Genomic DNA, 18,686 nt, shown 5'->3' on the forward strand with positions numbered 1-18,686 from the left:
GCCTTCAAAGTTTCCTGAGAAGAGACGAGAGAGGGGCCAGGAAGATCGTGGTAACTGGATGGCACAGAGTTAATGGAAAGTTTCAAAGAATGCAGCATCAAACAAATAAGGTAAGAACAAAAAAGTCAACTGGATTGAACGTGAAGGTCATGGGAGCTAGTTCCATGCAGCAGTGTACCTGGAAGAAGGAAAAGGGTTGAGAGCTATGAAGAGTGACAAAATGAGACTCTTTTCAGACAAAGAAGGGAGAAGGAAAGATGGAGAGCTGTGGGAATATCACATTATCTTTCTTAGTAACGAGTTCATTGTTCAACAATCTTCCCTATTAGGAAAATTGTTTGATGTCCAACTTATTACAGTTTCGTTTTTTTAAGATGAAAAGATTAATGTCATTTTTTTCTTCTGAACAAAATTAATTTGCCAAGTATCATGCTGATTATACAGATTTTGTTTATTTTAAATTATAGTAACCATGGTAAAAAAAATAATTGTGAAAGTGATTTTAATTCACTGGGATTGTTTAAAAGTACCTTTAAACAGTTTAACCAAGTGAGATTTCTGTTGCCATATGTTTTGAAAACCCAAAGGAAAAATCTGATCAACATTGTCAATAACATACGAAGACGTTTGGGCTGTCTCTGAATTGGGATTTTTAAATGTTCACCTCTAAAGCTATTCCAATAAAACATTCTTTTAGAATGTTGGAGAGACTTCTATTATATCAACTAGATTTTCCATATAGGTGTGTGGTATGTTTATCCATCAGTTTAAGTTTTGTTATATTCGTCAGTAAGACCTTAAAGCTTTCTTTATGTAGTTCTTTTTATATTTCTTGTTAAGTTTATTCTAAGAATTTTACAATATTTTTCCCATTGGTAAGTGGAAATTCATTTACTTTTCTAACTTATTGCTAGGAAAGAGAAAAGTATTTCAGCATATTATACCACTTGAACATGTCTTACAACTGCAAATTTTTTAAGTCAAGTTTCTTGAATTTTCTATTGTACAAATAATATTATTTGCCAGTAAAGATGTTTACCTTACAACACACACACATTGCTTCTTGGCCTTTTGATCAAGGGTAGAGATCTGTTCTTATCAGTTTACAACACACACGCACACACTTAACATGCTTTCTACCAAAGCAAGGAACTAGGAAGACTATAGTTCAAGGCAAATGTCATTTTGAATGCCCACTTTAAATGGTTGACATTTTAGCAACATCTGCTTAAAATCTAAAATCTCTTTGGAAGGAAGCTCAGTCATTTAGGCAACATCTGGCAAGAATTACTTTGTTAATTTCCCTTTATTTACCAGTCTTTACTTGACAGCTATGACACTTTTTTTTTTCCAAAGCAGGAATCAATAAAGCCACAAGTCTTTTTGTATCTGTGGTTCATTTTCCTCCTAGCAGAGACACAAACGGTTAAAAGGAAATTTGCTTTATGTTCTGCTATATTTGCAATTCTTGTTTTGTTTCAGGGGCCTCCAGGACCAGGAGGAAAGGCAGGGAGTCGAGGCCATTTGGGAAGCCAAGGAAACAAAGTAGGTCACATTCTTTATACCCACCAAAGTTAAGGTTTTCTCCTCAAGGGAGATGTGTCTGGTTGTATTAGCCAGAGCCCTTTCAACAGAAAGGAGAACAGATCCCATTGCCCCTACACCCTGGCTTGATTCTTAGAGAGCCAGCAATGTCTAAGGATGTGGGTGTGGACCAGAATGATGTCAGGGATTCCAGCTCAGCATAATCTCAACAGGGGCTCCTCCCAATCTGAGCTGAGGGACCTCAGGGAAGGGGGCCTTTTCTGGGGGCATGCTTTCCTTTCTCCCTTTTTTCCTCCATCCCTCCTTCCCTTTTTTTCTCCCTTCTTCTCCATTCATACACACTGTGATTTCTTCCATTATTTTTTCCTCCATTCAAACCAACCTTTGCTGAACACCTTTTAAGACAAAGGCACTGACTGGACTGGCATGCAGCGGGACTAGAAAATCAGCTCCAGGAGAGCAGAGATCTTGGTCTGTTTTGCTCACTGATGCATTCCTAGTGCTTAGAACAGTAACTGGCACATAATAAGTGCTTAGTAAATATTGGATTCCTGGGAAAGTTTGTGTTGTACAGTGATAAATATGATATGGAATCAACCCTACAGAATTTAGAATTTAGGACAATAATCCCTGTCATCAAGTAGTCAGGAATGTGGGACTGAAATTGTGCTCATGGAAGTATTTTTGAACTGGGAAAAGAGACATCATAGTGGCTACAGACTTCGAATGGACCTTAGAAGATAAGAAGGACTTTGGCAAACAGAGATGGGCATTGGAAATTTCAGGTAAAAGAAATAGGGCACACCCTAGCCGGTTTGGTTCAGTGGATGGAGCGTTGGCCTACAGACCAAAGGGTCCTGGATTCGGTTCTGGTCAAGGGCACGTACTTTGGTTGTAGGCTCCTCCCTGGTCTGGGCCCTGGTTGGTGCTTGTGCAGGAGGCAGCCAGTCAACATGTTTCTCTGTCTTTCCCTCTCTCTTCTACTCTCTAAAAATCAATGGAAAAATATCCTCGAGTGAGGATAAAAAAAAAAAATAACAAAAAAGGATACCATTATCATAAAAAAAAAAAGAAATAAAACTAAGGAAAGCAAAGGGTTGGAAAATCCTGGGAATGGGTCGTTGGGGAATGAACAATGATCCTGTCTGACGAGCACGTAAAGAATAAGAATGTCCGTGGCTACTGACTTTATTACATAGTGGGTACAGTGCTATGTACAATTTTTGAATGGAGTGCATGAACACAGCCAGTCTTGGAAGATTTGAATAGGCAACACAGTGTAGAAATCTTTTGAAGGCTGCGAGATTGGAAGCTAGGAGGCGAGTTGGTATGTTCACAGTTTTCAAGACAAGCAATTTAGCAGGGTGAGGACAGGAGCTGCTCATGATGGTTTTGTGGGACTCTTCCAGTCGGAAACTGAATCAGAGGGAAGAGGGCTAGATGATTCATGGGCTTCCAACATGCGTGGCAACACATCACAGAAGGAAAGGGTTCAGGGCTAATTGGAGATGATTTCAGAGTCATTTGGACTCTTGGGAATATCTGTTTGTAAGAAGGGGAAGAGAAGACAGACAATGACTTACTAGAAAGGATAGGAAAGAAACAGAAAAGCACACTGGATGCTGTGAAGCTGTATTCAAGAGCGAGAGGTCAAGGGTATCAGCGGGTGCACACTTTGAGAGCCACTGTCCAGAAGGAAGGGCCTCAGGGCAGGTGATCTGCTTCCCTTTCATGGGACCCTCTTCTGTTTCACCACAGAGCTCAGTGCTGGTGAACATTTGTCCATTTGCACTTCTCACACTTATTGTGTTGCCTTTCTGTCCTTACAAATGCGTTAACCACTCACACTCAGTGTGGGCTACACCACTTCCACACTGTTTCTTCCAAAGACTACACTGTGCAAAGGGCAGGGGTGGGGGGAAACTAGGCAATGAACTTGACCCACACTACCTCAGTCAGGTGATTAAGGTTAACATCAGTAGTGATAGCCACGTTGACAAGGACACACTCTTGAGATGATGTGATGAGAATGGCCCTTTACCTCTGTGGTCTTTATCCCCAAAACCCATAAAATTCACCATAATCATGAGAAGAAAACATTAGAGAAACCCAAGTGGAAGGACATTCTACAAAATACCTGACCAGTATTCCTCAAAACTGTCAAGGTCATCAAGAACAAAACTTTCAAGGTCATCAACATCAATGTTGATACACTCACAGTCTAGAGGAGTCTAAGGGACACAGCATGAGATCCTGAACAACAACAAAAAAGGATATTTGATAAAAATTAAGGAAAGCTGAATAAAGTATGGGCTTTTGTTGATAATAATGAATCAATATTCATTTATTGTGAGACATGTACCCTACTGCTATAACTAATGTAATGGTCAGTAGGAGCATATAGGAACTCTAGGTACTGTCTTCCTGTTTCTGTAAAACTAAAATCTAGAACTTTGAAAGTTTTGTTGTTGTTGTTTTCCAGAAAAGGAATTAACCTTCTTTTGTAAACCTGTCTCAACTTTCCCAAGTAGCTGAAATTTCCTCAGCATAACACTGAGATTGATTCAGAAGTCAGAAACAATTGCGAGGGACGCTGTGCTACTTTGGCTATATTGATTGACACATCAAACCTTCAAACTAGATTAATAAGTCTGTCATCTTTGCAGCAGCCAGATGATTTGCATGGATCATCATGGATCGCAGTTTTGTTCTGAAATAGTGCAGAGCTTCCTCCTTGACTAATGGTATGACACTTCCAAGGGTGCGTTCCATGGCACTGAGCAGCTAAGACGGCAACTTGCTCTAAACAATACATCAGACTTGTTGAGGCTTCATTGATCAATAGAGGAGACCTCAGTAGCCAGTTCCTCTGGTAGTGGTTGCACAATTCCCAGTCCTGGCCACACACCCCTTGTGGATGTGTGATACACATGGGTGCAGTTAAAAAGTGTTGTCCTAGTGCCATCATTTTAAGTTTCATTTACAAAAACAACCTAACAAGGATACATTTCATTGTTCTGTTTAACAGGGGGAACCTGGAGATCCAGGAGAAAAAGGAGCTATCGGCCTTCCTGGTCCTCGGGGCTTGCCGGTTTGTAGTTTAGCATCACTTTTTATCTTTTAGATAAAATGATTGCCCTTGCAATGTTCAATGGATATCAGGTGTGGGTCTCTGGAGGGAGTGTTAGAGAGACTACCCCAGTCTAGCCTTACAGCTTTCTAGAAATTGAGATGTTATCCTCATCTTGGATTAGCTCCTTGGCCAGCTTTTCCAAGGTGGCAACTTCCCAGGTATCAAACAGCCGGGCCAGGGTGCTCTTGAAGCTAGATCATAAAATGGACAGAACCTGTCGTCAGCATCCCGATAGCCCTTCTTCCATTCTTTCCTCCCATCAGAGCCCAGGCATCAGAAACCCAACCCATGCTTGGGGGACTTCTCACTAAGGCCTTCTACAAGGGTCCAACAGTAGCCAGTGCCCAGGCATTTAGGTCTTATTTTTATTTGGCAAAGTGAAGATGGATTAGTGTTACGGTATTAAAATACAAGTGTTCCCTGGAAGGGGAACACCACTACCTCCTTTTTTTGAGATTACTACATGCCTGAAATGTTTTATCCTCATAATAACACCAGGACTGGGTACAATGATTATTCCTACTTTCTAGATGAGACTAAGGGACAGTGCTGTATATGTTATTGAGAGATGTCTTTAGTGCCACTATCACCAAATGCCAGTGGCCTTCCCCAGAGAATCCTGCTTCCTAGTTTCTCCTCATCAAACCCCAGAGCTGCCTGTCCAGTTCTTTTGTGAACAAGCCTGCGTCTGGCTGTAGTCTGGGATGGGTGTGATTAATCGCTTTGTTTGCAGGGTGATGATGGCAACCCAGGTTATGGCAGCATCGGAAGTAAAGGAGCCAAGGTAAGGCTTGTCGACAGCAAGCTGGACGTTTTCCGTGTATCTTTTGTTGTGTGGTTTTCGTTTGTTTGCCACACTTGAGAGAACAAAGAAAGCAGAGAGCAAGGCAGTTTGGGACTTTTGGAGAGAGATTTTGATCATTTATTTGCTGATATCCTATGGGGAATGGAATGGAAATAAATTAAAAAAAGCAAAACTCACAACTATCTGGTGGTTTAAGGTGCAGGCAACAATTGAAACTTGGAAGTCGGTGTTCTGGTCCTTTTGCTGAGACGTGCAGCAGGGCCTGACTGGTTCCGGCCTGAACAGTGTGGCCTGAACAGTGAGTTGAATCGGAGCAGCGCTGGCTCGAGTGCATGCAGGGAGGATTCCAAAGTGTGTCCTCCTCTTCTTATGTTTACTCTAGCCATTAGTGAGAGGTTCCACAGGGCCTTTAAAAGTGCATTGGGCCAAGTAGTAACTGAAAACATTTCAACTACATCAGAAAGATAAGTTTTATTTGTCACTGAATATTTAAATGTCTGGAAGTAAGCTAGGTAAGTTTCTTGAAACCAGTAATTTATATATATTTATAGTAACTACTTAGAAATCCTAATAACATTCATAAAAACAATAAAGTGAAGAATATCCTTTATGCCTAGCTGGTGTGGCTCAGTGGTTGAGCATCAACCCATGAACCAAGAGGTCACCTGTGCAATTCCCGGTCAGGGCACATGCCCGGATTGCAGGCTCGCTCCCCAGTTAGAGGCGGGCAGGAGGCAGCCAATCAATGATTCTCTCTCATCGATATTTCTCTCTCTATCCCTCTCCCTTCTTCTCTCTCTAAAATCAACAAAAACATATTTTTTAAAAAAAGAATATCCTTCAACCGAGAGACTTGTATGCATGCATATAAGCATAACCAATGGACATAGACAACAGAGGGTGAGAGTGAGGGCAGGATTGGGGGGTGGGGGGAAATGAGGGGATAACCACACATTTGTAATACCTTAATCAATAAAAAATAAAGAATATCCTTTATGTAAAATGTTTGGGACCTATGACAAAGAATTACTGAAATGTGAAAGAGAAACTTCAATGAATAAAGGCTAAAACATCATAAAGGATCAGTGTAATTCCAAATGAAATCCCAGTGGGAATGATGCAACCTTAGTATCTCATAAAAAGGGAAATATTAAGTAGCCTACAGCATTGGAACATTAGCTGCTTTTTATAATGAATGTATATAGTTTATAATTATATAAAGACATTTATAATTATATGTCACATCATTATGTGACATATCAAGTAAAAAAAAAAATCAGAGTACAGTCAGGAAAAAAACACCAAACACCATTTATGCCAATGGTGCTCAAATGCATTTTAAATAGCTAAAAGAAAATATAACCCACTATTTATAATGAGGAATGAGATGCTGGGTGATGGGAAGTGGGTGACTTTACTTGTTTCTATTCTTTTGAATTTTATATATATGTTTGAGGAGATACTACATTTAATAATCAGAAAACAAACTTTAAATAAAAAAATTTTTTTCAGCAAATGGGGATTATCATATGTCTTCAACTATAGTCTGTGGCCCAGGTAAGGCAAGCAGAGAAGCAGAAAATGAAAGAGCAAGTTTAGGCTCCAGGCTTTCCCAGTTCCTCCACTGAAACCCGTTTTCAGAGGACTGTCTCAGAGACACCGGCCCAGTAACCAGCTTTCCTGTGACACGCCTACGGGAGGAGAGCTGATGCGTAATTCCTCCACAGGACACATTTACCCACTTACTTCGTGTTGCCACAATATTGTAGTGAAGCCAGTAAATACTGGTTCCAACATAGAAGTTGAAGTCAGTTTCTCAAATAGTGCTGTACAGTTTGTTTTCAACCTTTCCTCGGTTCAGGAGCACTAACGCAAAATAAGGCAGCGGGTGAAATTAAACTCAGCCTAAGCCTACGTTGGTGATATATGCATATATTAATTTTCCATACTGTCCATTCTAGGGACAAGAAGGATTCCCTGGAGAAGGTGGACCTAAGGTACTGTGTGCTTCATACCAACTAGAGATGGATCAGAAACACTTCTGGGTTATGAGATGCGCAACGGACCATAGAAGGACAGTTCATTAGAAATGAATTTAAAAATCTTCACAGGGGAAAGGAGGGAAGACAGCAGGTTTTTTTAAATAAAAAGAAATTATTTTTAGTTTTAAATTCATAGGCAAAGGAAGAAATTACCCTTATTTATTTGCCTCTGCACCTGTGCTCCTTCTCCTCTGTCATAACTAGTTTCTTCTTTGTGCAAAGGAAAGAAAGTAAAATGTAAGGAAAACCAAAATTATCTGATATCACCTGCCCCAGTTTTCCCAATGTGTTTATGAATCATCCTCAGATAATAAGTTAGCAATGCTGTCCTCTACCTTAAGCCTTTCACTTTTGCCAGAAACGTTGACTGAGCTCAGTAAAGGCCAGGTCCCATGATAGGATCAGGGGACAAGGTCAAGGGCACAGTTCATGCCGCCAAAGAGGCTGTGTTCTGACTGGAGAGACAGAAGTAAAACAATGAGCACCATGTGCTGGGCAGACAGCTCTGAAAATGGGGAAGACACCTCAAAGAAGACTGTTAAAGATAAAAACGTATATGAAAATGCCTTCATGTTGGAATTAGTTTTAAAAACACATTGAGAGCTCTCTTTGATTTTACTAACTACTTTATTTTTCTGAACTTATTCAGGGTGAGATTGGGGACCCTGGTGGTCCAGGAGAAACTGGACCCAAGGGAGCTCGAGGCCAGCGGGTAAGTTTCTTCGATGGTTACAGCCACGGCTGCTTTGGGAAGTCCACTTCATGTTTCCCAATCATTTGAGTTGTTCCCGAAGACTTGTAACATGTGTGTATTTGTTCAAGGCAAGCTTGGGGAAGGGAATGCTGCTCATCCTTCAATGCCAGCAAGAAGGTGGATGATGGTTTGCTTTTAGTGAGCAAGTTGACCCCTTCTGGCTGCCAATGTACCCTCTTGAACACTGGAAATGAGGTTGTTGGTGGTGGCTTTTAAAGTGGTCTAAAATACGTTTTGCGCTGCCAAAATATGGCCAGTTGAATCACGTCTCCCTGGCAGATTTAGTACAACCCCATGCCCACTGGCATGTTGTCTTCACTAGAAAGATTTTGTTAAGCTGCTCTAATGAGGTGTGTGCCCTGAAAGACCCTCTCTTTATTGAGCTCAAGAGGGTATCTCCCGAGCTTGGAGAGAAAGTCTCCGTTTATTATGAAACTGAATGTGTCTTTATTATTCCATGGAGGGAGCTGGATATTGCCTAATGCTCTGAATCATTCGGAATAAACACAAGTCTGCAGTAATTCTCGTCGGCATCCTTGGGTTCCTGTGGCTCAAGAATGGATGTCTGCATTTGCTGACTCTTGCTGTATCCTAGGCTTGGTATGAGATGGCTGCTTTAGGAAAGAGACAAGCTTATGACAATGGTCTCCAGATACGTTCTTTGTCTCTCTTGTTCAGAACACCACTGATGAGGTAAACTGCTCTTAACACGGTGCCAGGCAGGAAAAGAAAAACACAAAATCTGATAGACTTTGAGACTAGAGGTGGTTTTCCAGTTTTGTCATCAGAGTTCATTTGCTTCTGGGTAGTTTTTTGGGTTGTTTTTTTTTTTTTTTTTACAAAGTATAGTAAGAACTTTAGGGATTGTTTATGTAGGGTTTAGGGGTGCAAAATAAAGAATCTGCTCTTGCCCTAACCGGTTTGGCTCAGGGGATGGAGCGTCGGCCTGCGGACTCAAGGGTCCCAGGTTCGATTCCGGTCAAGGGCATGTACCTTGGTTGCGGGCACATCCCCAGTGGGGAGTGTGCAGGAGGCAGCTGATCGATGTTTCTCTCTCATCGATGTTTCTAACTCTCTATCCTTCTTTCTTCCTCTCTGTAAAAAATCAATAAAATATATTTTTTAAAAAGAATCTGCTCTTTTTCTCCACCCTGCTTCTCCCAAGAGAACTGCTTCCCAGCTATAAATCTTTTCCTCATGCATATTTTTGGATGACTATCCTTTAACATTATGCTCTTTATAAAAAATGAAGACAGTGATAATTAGAAATATAATTGGGAAAGACTTTCAAATTAATCTAGATGCCATCTGCATTGGAGTATCTCTGGAACCTCTTTCCCTTGGCTTGTTAATGAAATCGTTTACCCTTGAACATCGGAAACCTGCTAACAAGTTCAGCTGCTTGTTGGACTCCCTCGCCCCAACCCCCTACCCCACAATGGCACATTAATCATTTTTAAAAATAAACAAACTAGTGGGTAATACATAAACTTTTTCTCTTGGCCTTGGGTTCCTTGAATTTCTTCTTTTTCCCACATTGGGCAATTTATCACTGTTTGTAACTTGCTTATTTCACCTGTCACGCAGCTTTTCATCTCTGTGAGTATTGTTGAAGTGGAAGTTGAAACACTGAACACTTCCAGGTTTTCCCTCGCAGAGTTGACGTTTCTATTGGAGGATTTTGGCAAAGCGTTACCTTAAATGTTGAGTGCCTCCTTAGTTCTCTTGGAATGCTTACATCCCCAGTTTAAGTTTTCTAAATCTTCACCTTGGTGTTTTGTTGTTTTGTTTTACCAACTGAAGAATTTTATTTTTAATTTGCCGTGATTTTTAACCTGTCTTACTCTGTGTATTCAAGTGTGTTTTTATGTACTTATATTTTTTATTAACTTTGCACATGTACATACTTGAAGGCAGGTTTTTTCAAACTCAGTAGTGACATTTTGGGCTGGATAACTCTTTGTTGTGAGGGGCTGTCCTGTGCACTCTAGTATAGTTAGCAGCATCTTGTCCTCGATCCACTCGATGCCAACAGCCACCACGACTGCCTCCCCCTTGTGACAGCCAACAATGTCTCCAGACATGTCAAATGGCCCCTGTGGGAGGTCTTCAAAATTCTCTCCAGTTGAGAACCATTGGTTGAAAGAATCAAGTAATTTCACAAGATCTTTTAGGAAAAAATGGCAACCCCTATCCCTTTTCTCTCATTTTTCTGGTGGTCTCTTTGCTCTACTTTCTGGGAGATTTCTTTGACTTTATCTCACAATGTTCTTCTTATATTTTAATTTCAAGAGTTCATTTTTTCTCTCTGAATATTCCTTTTTTTATACTCTTCTGTTCTTGTTTCATGGCTGAAATGTCTCCTTTTACCTCTCTTGAGGATATAAATTAGTATTTTTTAAGTCTCCTTTGCCCCAATCGTCTGTTTCCTAGAGGGTTTTTTCCCCCTGTGTTTCTCTATATTTATTATATGTCTGGAGAATGGGATTTCTCTTCCTATTGAGGACAGAAAGGCTGATTGGCAGCCGTAAGGCCTTGGTGCTAGTCAGCCACAAGTGTCACTGAAAAGTGAGCTGGCTGAGTTTTTAGCAAACCTCTGGTACCAGCATCTTAGGTCTTTCTTCTTTGTCTAGTTAGATTCTCCTGAGAAGATTCTTACAATTGCCTACCTGAGGGTGGAGGTCTGGCTGCCAGCTTCCTAGGACCACGTGGAAAAGGAGAGCTGAGGGTCCACATCTATTTCACATACCTTCCTTCGATCTCTGTCCTCAGGACGGTGCCATTGGCCTTCAACTCTTCCTGGAGGTCCCTAGCATAGACAACTCAGTTTTACTGTCTGGGGTGGAAGAAGGAACATTCACCCAGAGAATTGGAAAGAGATTAGTGGATTCCTAAGATGATTTTCAACCAACCCTTGATTTAGCCTCTCCCTTTTGCCTCTACGTCTAGAGGTACCTGGTGCTGACAATTTCTGAGCCTTCTGGGAATGTTATAAAACACACGAATTCTTGGCTTTTCCTGCTGTTGGCTTAGGGTTCAGCTTTTTCAGATCTGCTAAGTCATTTAACACTTAAACATCTGCTTTCCAGCCTCCAAAATTTTATGGCTATTATCTCCTTTCTCATTCTCTACATGCTTGTCGGTTTTTTGTGGGGGTGGTTTTGCCTTTAAAAAAAACCCACTTACTATTATTGTAGTAAGACATTGGGAGGGTTCAAAATTAAATGCATATGCTCAGTCTACCATTTCCCCCTGAGAGGTTAATCTATATCTTCTAAAAGAAGAAAAAAAAAAAGATCAGTAAGTTTTGTTGTTTTCCACATAACCCAGCATACTGTGAATATCATTGGAATACCCAAAGGGCATCAATAATTATTTGCTGTTCCATAGGCCATTGCTTTTACAAATTAAGTTGATTTTAGACAACTTCATTTTTTATTCCTATAAAGGTTACAAATTCTGTGGCATTTAGAATGAACAAAGGAATATTGTTCAAATTTTTAAACTAAATTCTAGCTTCCCTTATGATAAATTATATTGTCGTGTGAACATGGAAACATTCCTGGCATACAATAAGTGTCAACAACTGCTGTTTTTATGACTGTTGCTATTCCCCATTTTGCTACAGATATTTTCAGCCAACTGTGAAATGTTTTATTATTGTTTCAAGGGTTTTTATATTAAATTTTTTTGTTTTTCTGGGGGTTTTGTTCATTTGTTTTTCACTTTAGTCACTAAATAAATTTAGATAAAAATTCATTTAGATAAAAATTTCTCCCTTAGCCCATCAATTCCAGTTCTAGCAATCTTCCCAAGGAAATAATCAGAATTGCACTTATAACTTTATGAAAGCATTGCTTATTACAACAACAGCAAACTTAAGTGCCAGTGGTAAGGATTGATTAAGTAAATCATAGTATATTTAGATAATGGAACACTATGCAGCCGGGAAAAATGGTTTTGCAAAAGAATATTTAGTAACACAGAAGTGTCCAGAGATATATATATTTAGTTTAAAAGGCAATAGGGAAAAAAGTATAAGATTGAGAAAAGAACATATAGATTAATACCAATAAAATAAATAAAAGACTAGAAGAAAAGACACAAAATGTTAGCAAGCATTATTTGGGGGAGAAGGTATTACTGAGGACTTTTTTTCCTTCCGTGTGCTTTTTTACATCTCTTTCTAAAATGAAAGTGAATTGCCTTTGAAACTTAAAATGCCCAAACCCACAAACACACACATATGTGTAAATATAATTTTAAAGTAAATAAATTCTGCTTTGAGGTATCCACTGCACTTCCAGGAGAGCCGGGATCCCCTGGGGAGCTGGGACCTCCTGGACGCAAGGTAAGTTGAAAAGCCATAAATCAGACCAGATCCTTTTCCAAATAAAAAGTCAGTGCATGGAGTCTTCTTTGTCCAGATGTACATACTTTCTGTCTTTGGCAACTATTTTCCACCTTTATGTGCTCAGAAAGAGGAAGCAAAAAGATGCCGGTTAAATGTCAGTTGCCATTTCTTGGGAGGCGGAGAGAACTGAGGGAGTAAATGAACAGTGTAAAGACTAAAATGAGATTTCTCAACTATCAGCACATTTATCTGTCCAATCCTTGTCCTCTTCTTACATTCAATAAATGATCAGCAAATGAAGGAAGGTAAGAGAAAATTAATAAATAGTGAATAAAATGGTCCAAGTTTCATTGACATGAAATTTGCTTTCCTCAGGAATTTGGGTGGGCTCCATTGCATTTTTCTTTGAGTGTCTCCCTTAGCCAGACTCTTCCTGTTTTAAAGATGGGATTAACACATGAAATTCGAGCCACTTTGTTCTTTCTGTCCTCTCTCAGATAGATTTACGTATGTAGGTAAGTATATTCATTTATGAAAGACAATTGGGATTACCTTTCCAGATGTCAGATTGAGTCTGGTCCCTTTGTCCTCCAGCCGATGATGGGAACGGATTAAGGTTCAGCTCAGCTCCTGTTCAGTGGCCAAGACAAAGCATGGAATTGAGGAGCTCCCAACCTCTGTCTTAAGGAGGGGCAGGCATCTGGATGGTCCAGCCTTACCTAGTTGTAAGCCATAGGCCTGCTCCAAAGCTTTCCATTGCCAGTGACCATGGTCGGCTCCATCCTTAGATTCTGGACAGCCCTTAACAAGACATAGGATTGGAGGAAAGTAGCCTTTGGAAGTTTGTGTTCATCAAACGTGCTGCTTATTGGTTATTCCCCTTAGAATGTTGTTGCACATTAGGTGAGGAATATCTACGTGTATTCTTTCTCCCCCCTCTAACTTAATAAGAATAAAAACTTTAAAAAGTTATCATTTTCTTAGAGTAATGTTAGTGCACATTCTGGCTACTGATGTATGTGCCTAGAGCAGTGAAACCACATTTTGTTTGTTTGTTTCCCTAGGGTGTGAAAGGAGCCAAAGGATTGGCTTCATTTTCCGTATGTATCTCCTGACTCCAACAGAGTGTTCCAAGCACTCCATGCATGAAATGTATTTTATTTTTACACTTCAGGATCTGGCAGTCTGTTGGTTAATTCTTTCTGTTTTATTTTTGAACTCTAGATGTGTGAGCTCATTCAGTATGTGCGGGACCACAGTCGTAAGTACCCTGCTTAAAATGATCACCCAAGTTGTCAGCATTCATAGAAGAAAAGCAGCAATTTCTCACTCAAAATTGAGACAATTTACCAGCCAATTTCTTAAAATTAGAAATGTCACTGCATATATTTTGAGTCAGCATAGACTGGTGACTATTAACTAACTCCCTCTCTTGCTGCCAGCATGTCTAATGGAACCTCTTCCCAAGCACTAAGTAATGATATATCTAATGCTTCTAGGGAAAAATGAGATATGAGGTCAGAACTCTCTGGATGGTGAAATCAATCAATCAATGGACAATCACAGGGAACACTTTAAAATGATTATTAACGCCTGACCCTGGCTGACACGATTGAATTCACCTGGTGTGAAAGGGACAGCTGTGATAAGGTGTCCTAGGGTTTGGGAGCCCAGATTTTGGTTTATAGGATTGGAAATACCTGGAAAGGTGTGCTTGATTACTTTTAGTTGGACTGATTTACTTATAAAATTATTCATTCTGCCAATAGTTTTTCCTCTCAAAATTTTAAAAGCAAAAAGGCATTTTGATTTGGCAAATGCTTGCTCTTTTGAATTTGATTTAAGTCCCTTATGGCAGCTTGTCCTTATCAAAATAGGTGTTACCACCATCAAAGGAAGTCCATGTACAAGATCGGGAGAGAGTTGAATATTTAATGTTCATCTACAAATGCTCATTGACTTTCTAAACAAACATTATGACTGATATGAAGAGTCAAATTTCACCTCAAGGCATTTTGGGAAAGAAAAATAAACAAGTAGAGCTGATTTCTATAGAGAGCATTGGTCTCAAAGATACAGACTTAAAAGCTTTGAATGCAGGGTTGATTTATTTTTTTTAATCTTCACCTGAGAATTTTTATTTATTTTTTTATTTTAGAGAGAGAGTAAAGGGGGGGAGAGAGAAACAACAATGTGAGAGAAAAATATGGATTGGTTGCCTTCCATATGCACCCTGACTGGGGATCAAACCCACAACCTTTTGGTGTACTGAAGATGCTCCAACCAACTGAGCCACCTGACCAGGGCTGCAGGGTTGATCTTAGCTCTGCCTTTATGCAGCAGAATGGAACCATCCAATGATGGGAGTCAAAATATATACATTGTGTCATGAAGACTGGCTGCTTTGGGCTGAGTTAGCACAGTAGGCCTTCTGACATGGGAGTCATGTGAACTATGATAACTCAAGAGTAGATCCAAGTATGATGAGGCCTGATCTTTTGAAATTTGAGGGGCTCTATAGAAAATTACTAATTCAAAGGAGGGTGCAAAATTATTTCAAAAGTAAATGTTCTTTAGAACAAAAAAAGGAAATCACAATCAATGATTTCTGCAGGTTATAAAAGTATGTGTTCATGTGAGCCCATGGCTAGGGACCCTCCCAGGGCCTTGCAAGGGGCCGTGGCAGGTGAGAGAGCAAAAGCAGTGCCGTCCAGTACAACTTCCTGCAAGAATGGGAATGTTCCGAGGCACTGTCCAATACGGTGGCCACTAGCCACGTGACTCTGAGTACTTGATAAGCTGAATTTTATATTTAATTTCATTTTAACTAATTAAAATTTAAAGTCACATGTGGCTAATGGCTTCCCTGTTGGACAGTACAGACCTAAAACTTAAGCTTCATTTGCTTCAGAATAAATCTATGTCTGATGTTTATACACACATTTGTGTGTGTGTGTGTGTGTGTGTGTGTGTGTGTGTGTGTATACAAATATAATTGAGAGCTATAGAAATCTACATGAGGAAATTTAGAGTAAAGAGAGGCTAGGGCCTTTTAACTTGCCAAATTCTGTGCACCTCCCTGCAACATAGTGCTCCCTCCCAGGCCAAGGTTCTTTTCCTTGACAGCTGGCTGCAGGCTGCTGATTTATGGCTGTTTATTATCCCACCTCTCCATTCCCATTCCCTGTGGAAGGCGCAGGGCTTGTGCCAACATGCTGGGATGCATCTGCGTTTTCTCCAAACCCTATCTGTTGCTCTGATTTCTGAGTCATCTACAAAAAGCACGCAGTGCAGAATCTCAGCTGCCCTGATTTTCCCACACCGTACAGAATTCTGTTCTCCTACCAAATAATAACCTAATCTCCTTTGTTCTTCTTCCCTAGCTGGCGGACACGGTGAGTAATCTTTATTTATAGCATATTATATAATCAAGCCCAAAATGTCATATATCTGGAGAGATGAGTTAGAATAATGTGTTGCCTACCGAATGACATAAATTTTACCTAGGCTGTCTTTGCTTCTTCATACTGGTAGCATAGACCTGCCTTCAATCAATCACTCAGTTTTAGCTGAGGCTCACAGCTATTTCTCAACCAACTGGTTTGATTTTTTTTTTATTAAAATTTTAATGACTAGCATTACCACTTATCTTAATGTTGGGTTTTTTGTAGTAATATCCCCTCCCCCTTCATTTTTTCTCTCTCTCGGTTTGTCATATTGTCTCTGTAGTTTAGAGGTTAGGAATTAAGATGCAGAAGGGAAAAAATGGAAACTAAAAGTAGAGATGGTCAGATAGCAAGTAAGCTGAATGTACAATTCAGATCATACTAAAATCTATGGAGTTCATGCCTGATGGTAATTACCAAGTTGGTTGATTATCTTTCAGTGCTAATTTTTAAGTCTTTTACAAATGCCTATTACATATGTTTGTATAAATCCATCATCCTTCTTATACCTTTATACCCTTATACTAGTACCTTTTAAAATATATTTTTTTTATTGATTTCAGAGAGGAAGGGAAAGGGAGAGATAGAAACATCAATGGTGAGAGAGAATCATTAATCAGCCGCCTCCTGCACGCCACACACTGGGATCAAGCCCACAACCCGGGCATGTGCCCTGCCCGGGAATTGAACCGTGACCTCCTGTTTCACAGGTCGACACTCAACCACTGAGCCATGCCAGCCAGGCCCTTATACCTTTTATGTAAACCCACCAATCCGTGCCCTCTGATTGCTTGTTCACTCATTCAACTGATAGTTATTGAAAGCCTATTACGTGCCAGTCTGCCCCAGGAACCAGAGACACAGGGGTAGCTAAAATGGAAGTGATTCCTGTCTTTAGAAGTTTCCATCCCAGTAGCGGATCCAGATAATAATCAAAAGAAAGAGTTACGCAGTCCTATAGTTGCTATGAAAGGCGTAAAGAACACGATACTCTGTCACAGAATAATAGGGGAGGGTAGAAACCCTTATGGATGGAGGGCTCCTCTTTGAGGCAGGGACTCTGAAGTTTGGCCTGAAGAATAAAAACCAGCAAGCTCTGTAACAGCCGGGCACAGAGAAGTGCAAGTGCAAAGGCCATGAGCCAAGACAGAGCTAAGCATTTTTTAGGAGCCGATGGAAGCCCCATGACTGAGACACAGAGGGAGGGGAGATTGGCATTTGAAAAAAGTAAGCCAAGGCCAGGTCAAACTGAGCTTCCCAGGTTACAACGAGACAGCTGGATTTTATCTGAATTAGAATGGAAGACTAAAGAATTTATTAAAGTATGAAGGGGGGAGAGCATGAGCTGATACACAATTTTTTGAAGCTTATTTGGAATAAGTGTCAAAGCCAGAGGACTACTAGTTAGGAGGCTGTTGTGGTGTTTCAGGCAAAGATGATGGTGGCCTGGATGAGGGTCACCATTGTCATGTTAGTTGAATGGCCTTGGTTTGGTTTGCCTCCTTCTATCCTCATCACCTGCTCAGTGCCAAGCAGCAGCCATCAGTATACAGTGTGTGGCCACAGGGCCATGTTGGTCTCGGTGTGGCAATCCATGCCTTGAGGAGGTCTCCTTGATGCCACCACAATCCAACCCTTCAGTGTCCTTGGGTTCCTGCAGCTTGCTGGGTTTGGGGGATGTGTTTGGCAAGTTGAATTAGCCCTTTGGTGTTTTTCCAGAAACTTGAATTTGTTTATATCTTCAGCCAGTGCTGCGAATCCTTTTTCCCTTTACCTCTCAGTCTGAAGCTGTGTTGTCGTCATTCCCATATGCAAGTAACAGCCCCAACACAAAGCTGGTAGAACCACTTTTGTGTTTGGTCATAGTTCCACTCATTTTTTATTATAAAATTGAGATGACCTTAATTTTTAAAAATCTTTAAAACCCACTAAATTAGACTCAGAGGCTAATACATTCTGTCCTGTCTCCATTGAGATGGACAGTGGCATTTGGAGTTGAATGTTTATTATTAGTTGTCCTTTTGCCTGTGAAGGTCAGAGTCAGGGACCAGAAGGAGATCATAATCTATCTCTGAAGGGGGATCAGACCCAGCTGGCCATGGCAGAGGCCTCCCTCCTTGGCCAGCCTGGGCCGGACCCAGCAGGTCTGAGTTCCTGAGCTCCCTATGAACAGCTGGTGGTCTCATGTGCTTATTATCTCTGAGTCTGACTTGCTGGCATTCGAAGGAGAGGAGACACCCCTCCAAGAGAAGCACGTTGAGATTTTCAGACATCTTCCCCATTGTTAAAGTTTTGTTCTTCTTCCTCTACCTATTGCAAAGAACTGTCCTTTGCTTCTTTTTCATTCGGGCAACATTTATTAGATCCCTGATATATGGCAGGGACTAATAACTTGGCAGATCAAGAGAGACACAAGCCCTGTCTCCACACTTCCTAAATTAGTAGGAGAGGCAAACATTAATCAGATATTCAGACAAGTCGAAATTGCCAACTGTGATAATTACAGGGAACTGGGATTAGAATGAATGAATTGGGATCATTGACTAAATCTGAAAGTAATGCTTACATTTGAGTTTAATAATCATAATTCAAAGTTTCTCTAAGTGG

General features: G+C 40.5%; 1 protein-coding gene across 2 annotated transcripts in view; it reads left to right on the forward strand.

The window, feature by feature from the left end:
• Positions 1-18,686, forward strand: part of COL6A6 (collagen type VI alpha 6 chain) — a 98,786-nt gene that overhangs the window by 56,856 nt on the left and 23,244 nt on the right. The window contains exons 23-31 of one of the 2 annotated variants that reach the window (XM_079795497.1): positions 1,483-1,545; positions 4,574-4,636; positions 5,412-5,462; positions 7,445-7,480; positions 8,175-8,237; positions 12,568-12,630; positions 13,698-13,733; positions 13,858-13,894; positions 16,017-16,028. In XM_079795497.1, coding sequence (XP_079651623.1) covers positions 1,483-1,545; positions 4,574-4,636; positions 5,412-5,462; positions 7,445-7,480; positions 8,175-8,237; positions 12,568-12,630; positions 13,698-13,733; positions 13,858-13,894; positions 16,017-16,028 — 424 coding nt within the window. The remainder of the gene's footprint in view (positions 1-1,482; positions 1,546-4,573; positions 4,637-5,411; positions 5,463-7,444; positions 7,481-8,174; positions 8,238-12,567; positions 12,631-13,697; positions 13,734-13,857; positions 13,895-16,016; positions 16,029-18,686) is intronic. The other variant, XM_079795496.1, reaches the window with a different exon arrangement.

This window comes from Cnephaeus nilssonii (assembly GCF_951640355.1).
Source record: "Cnephaeus nilssonii genome assembly, chromosome: 17".
Classification (NCBI taxonomy): Eukaryota; Metazoa; Chordata; class Mammalia; order Chiroptera; family Vespertilionidae; genus Cnephaeus; species Cnephaeus nilssonii.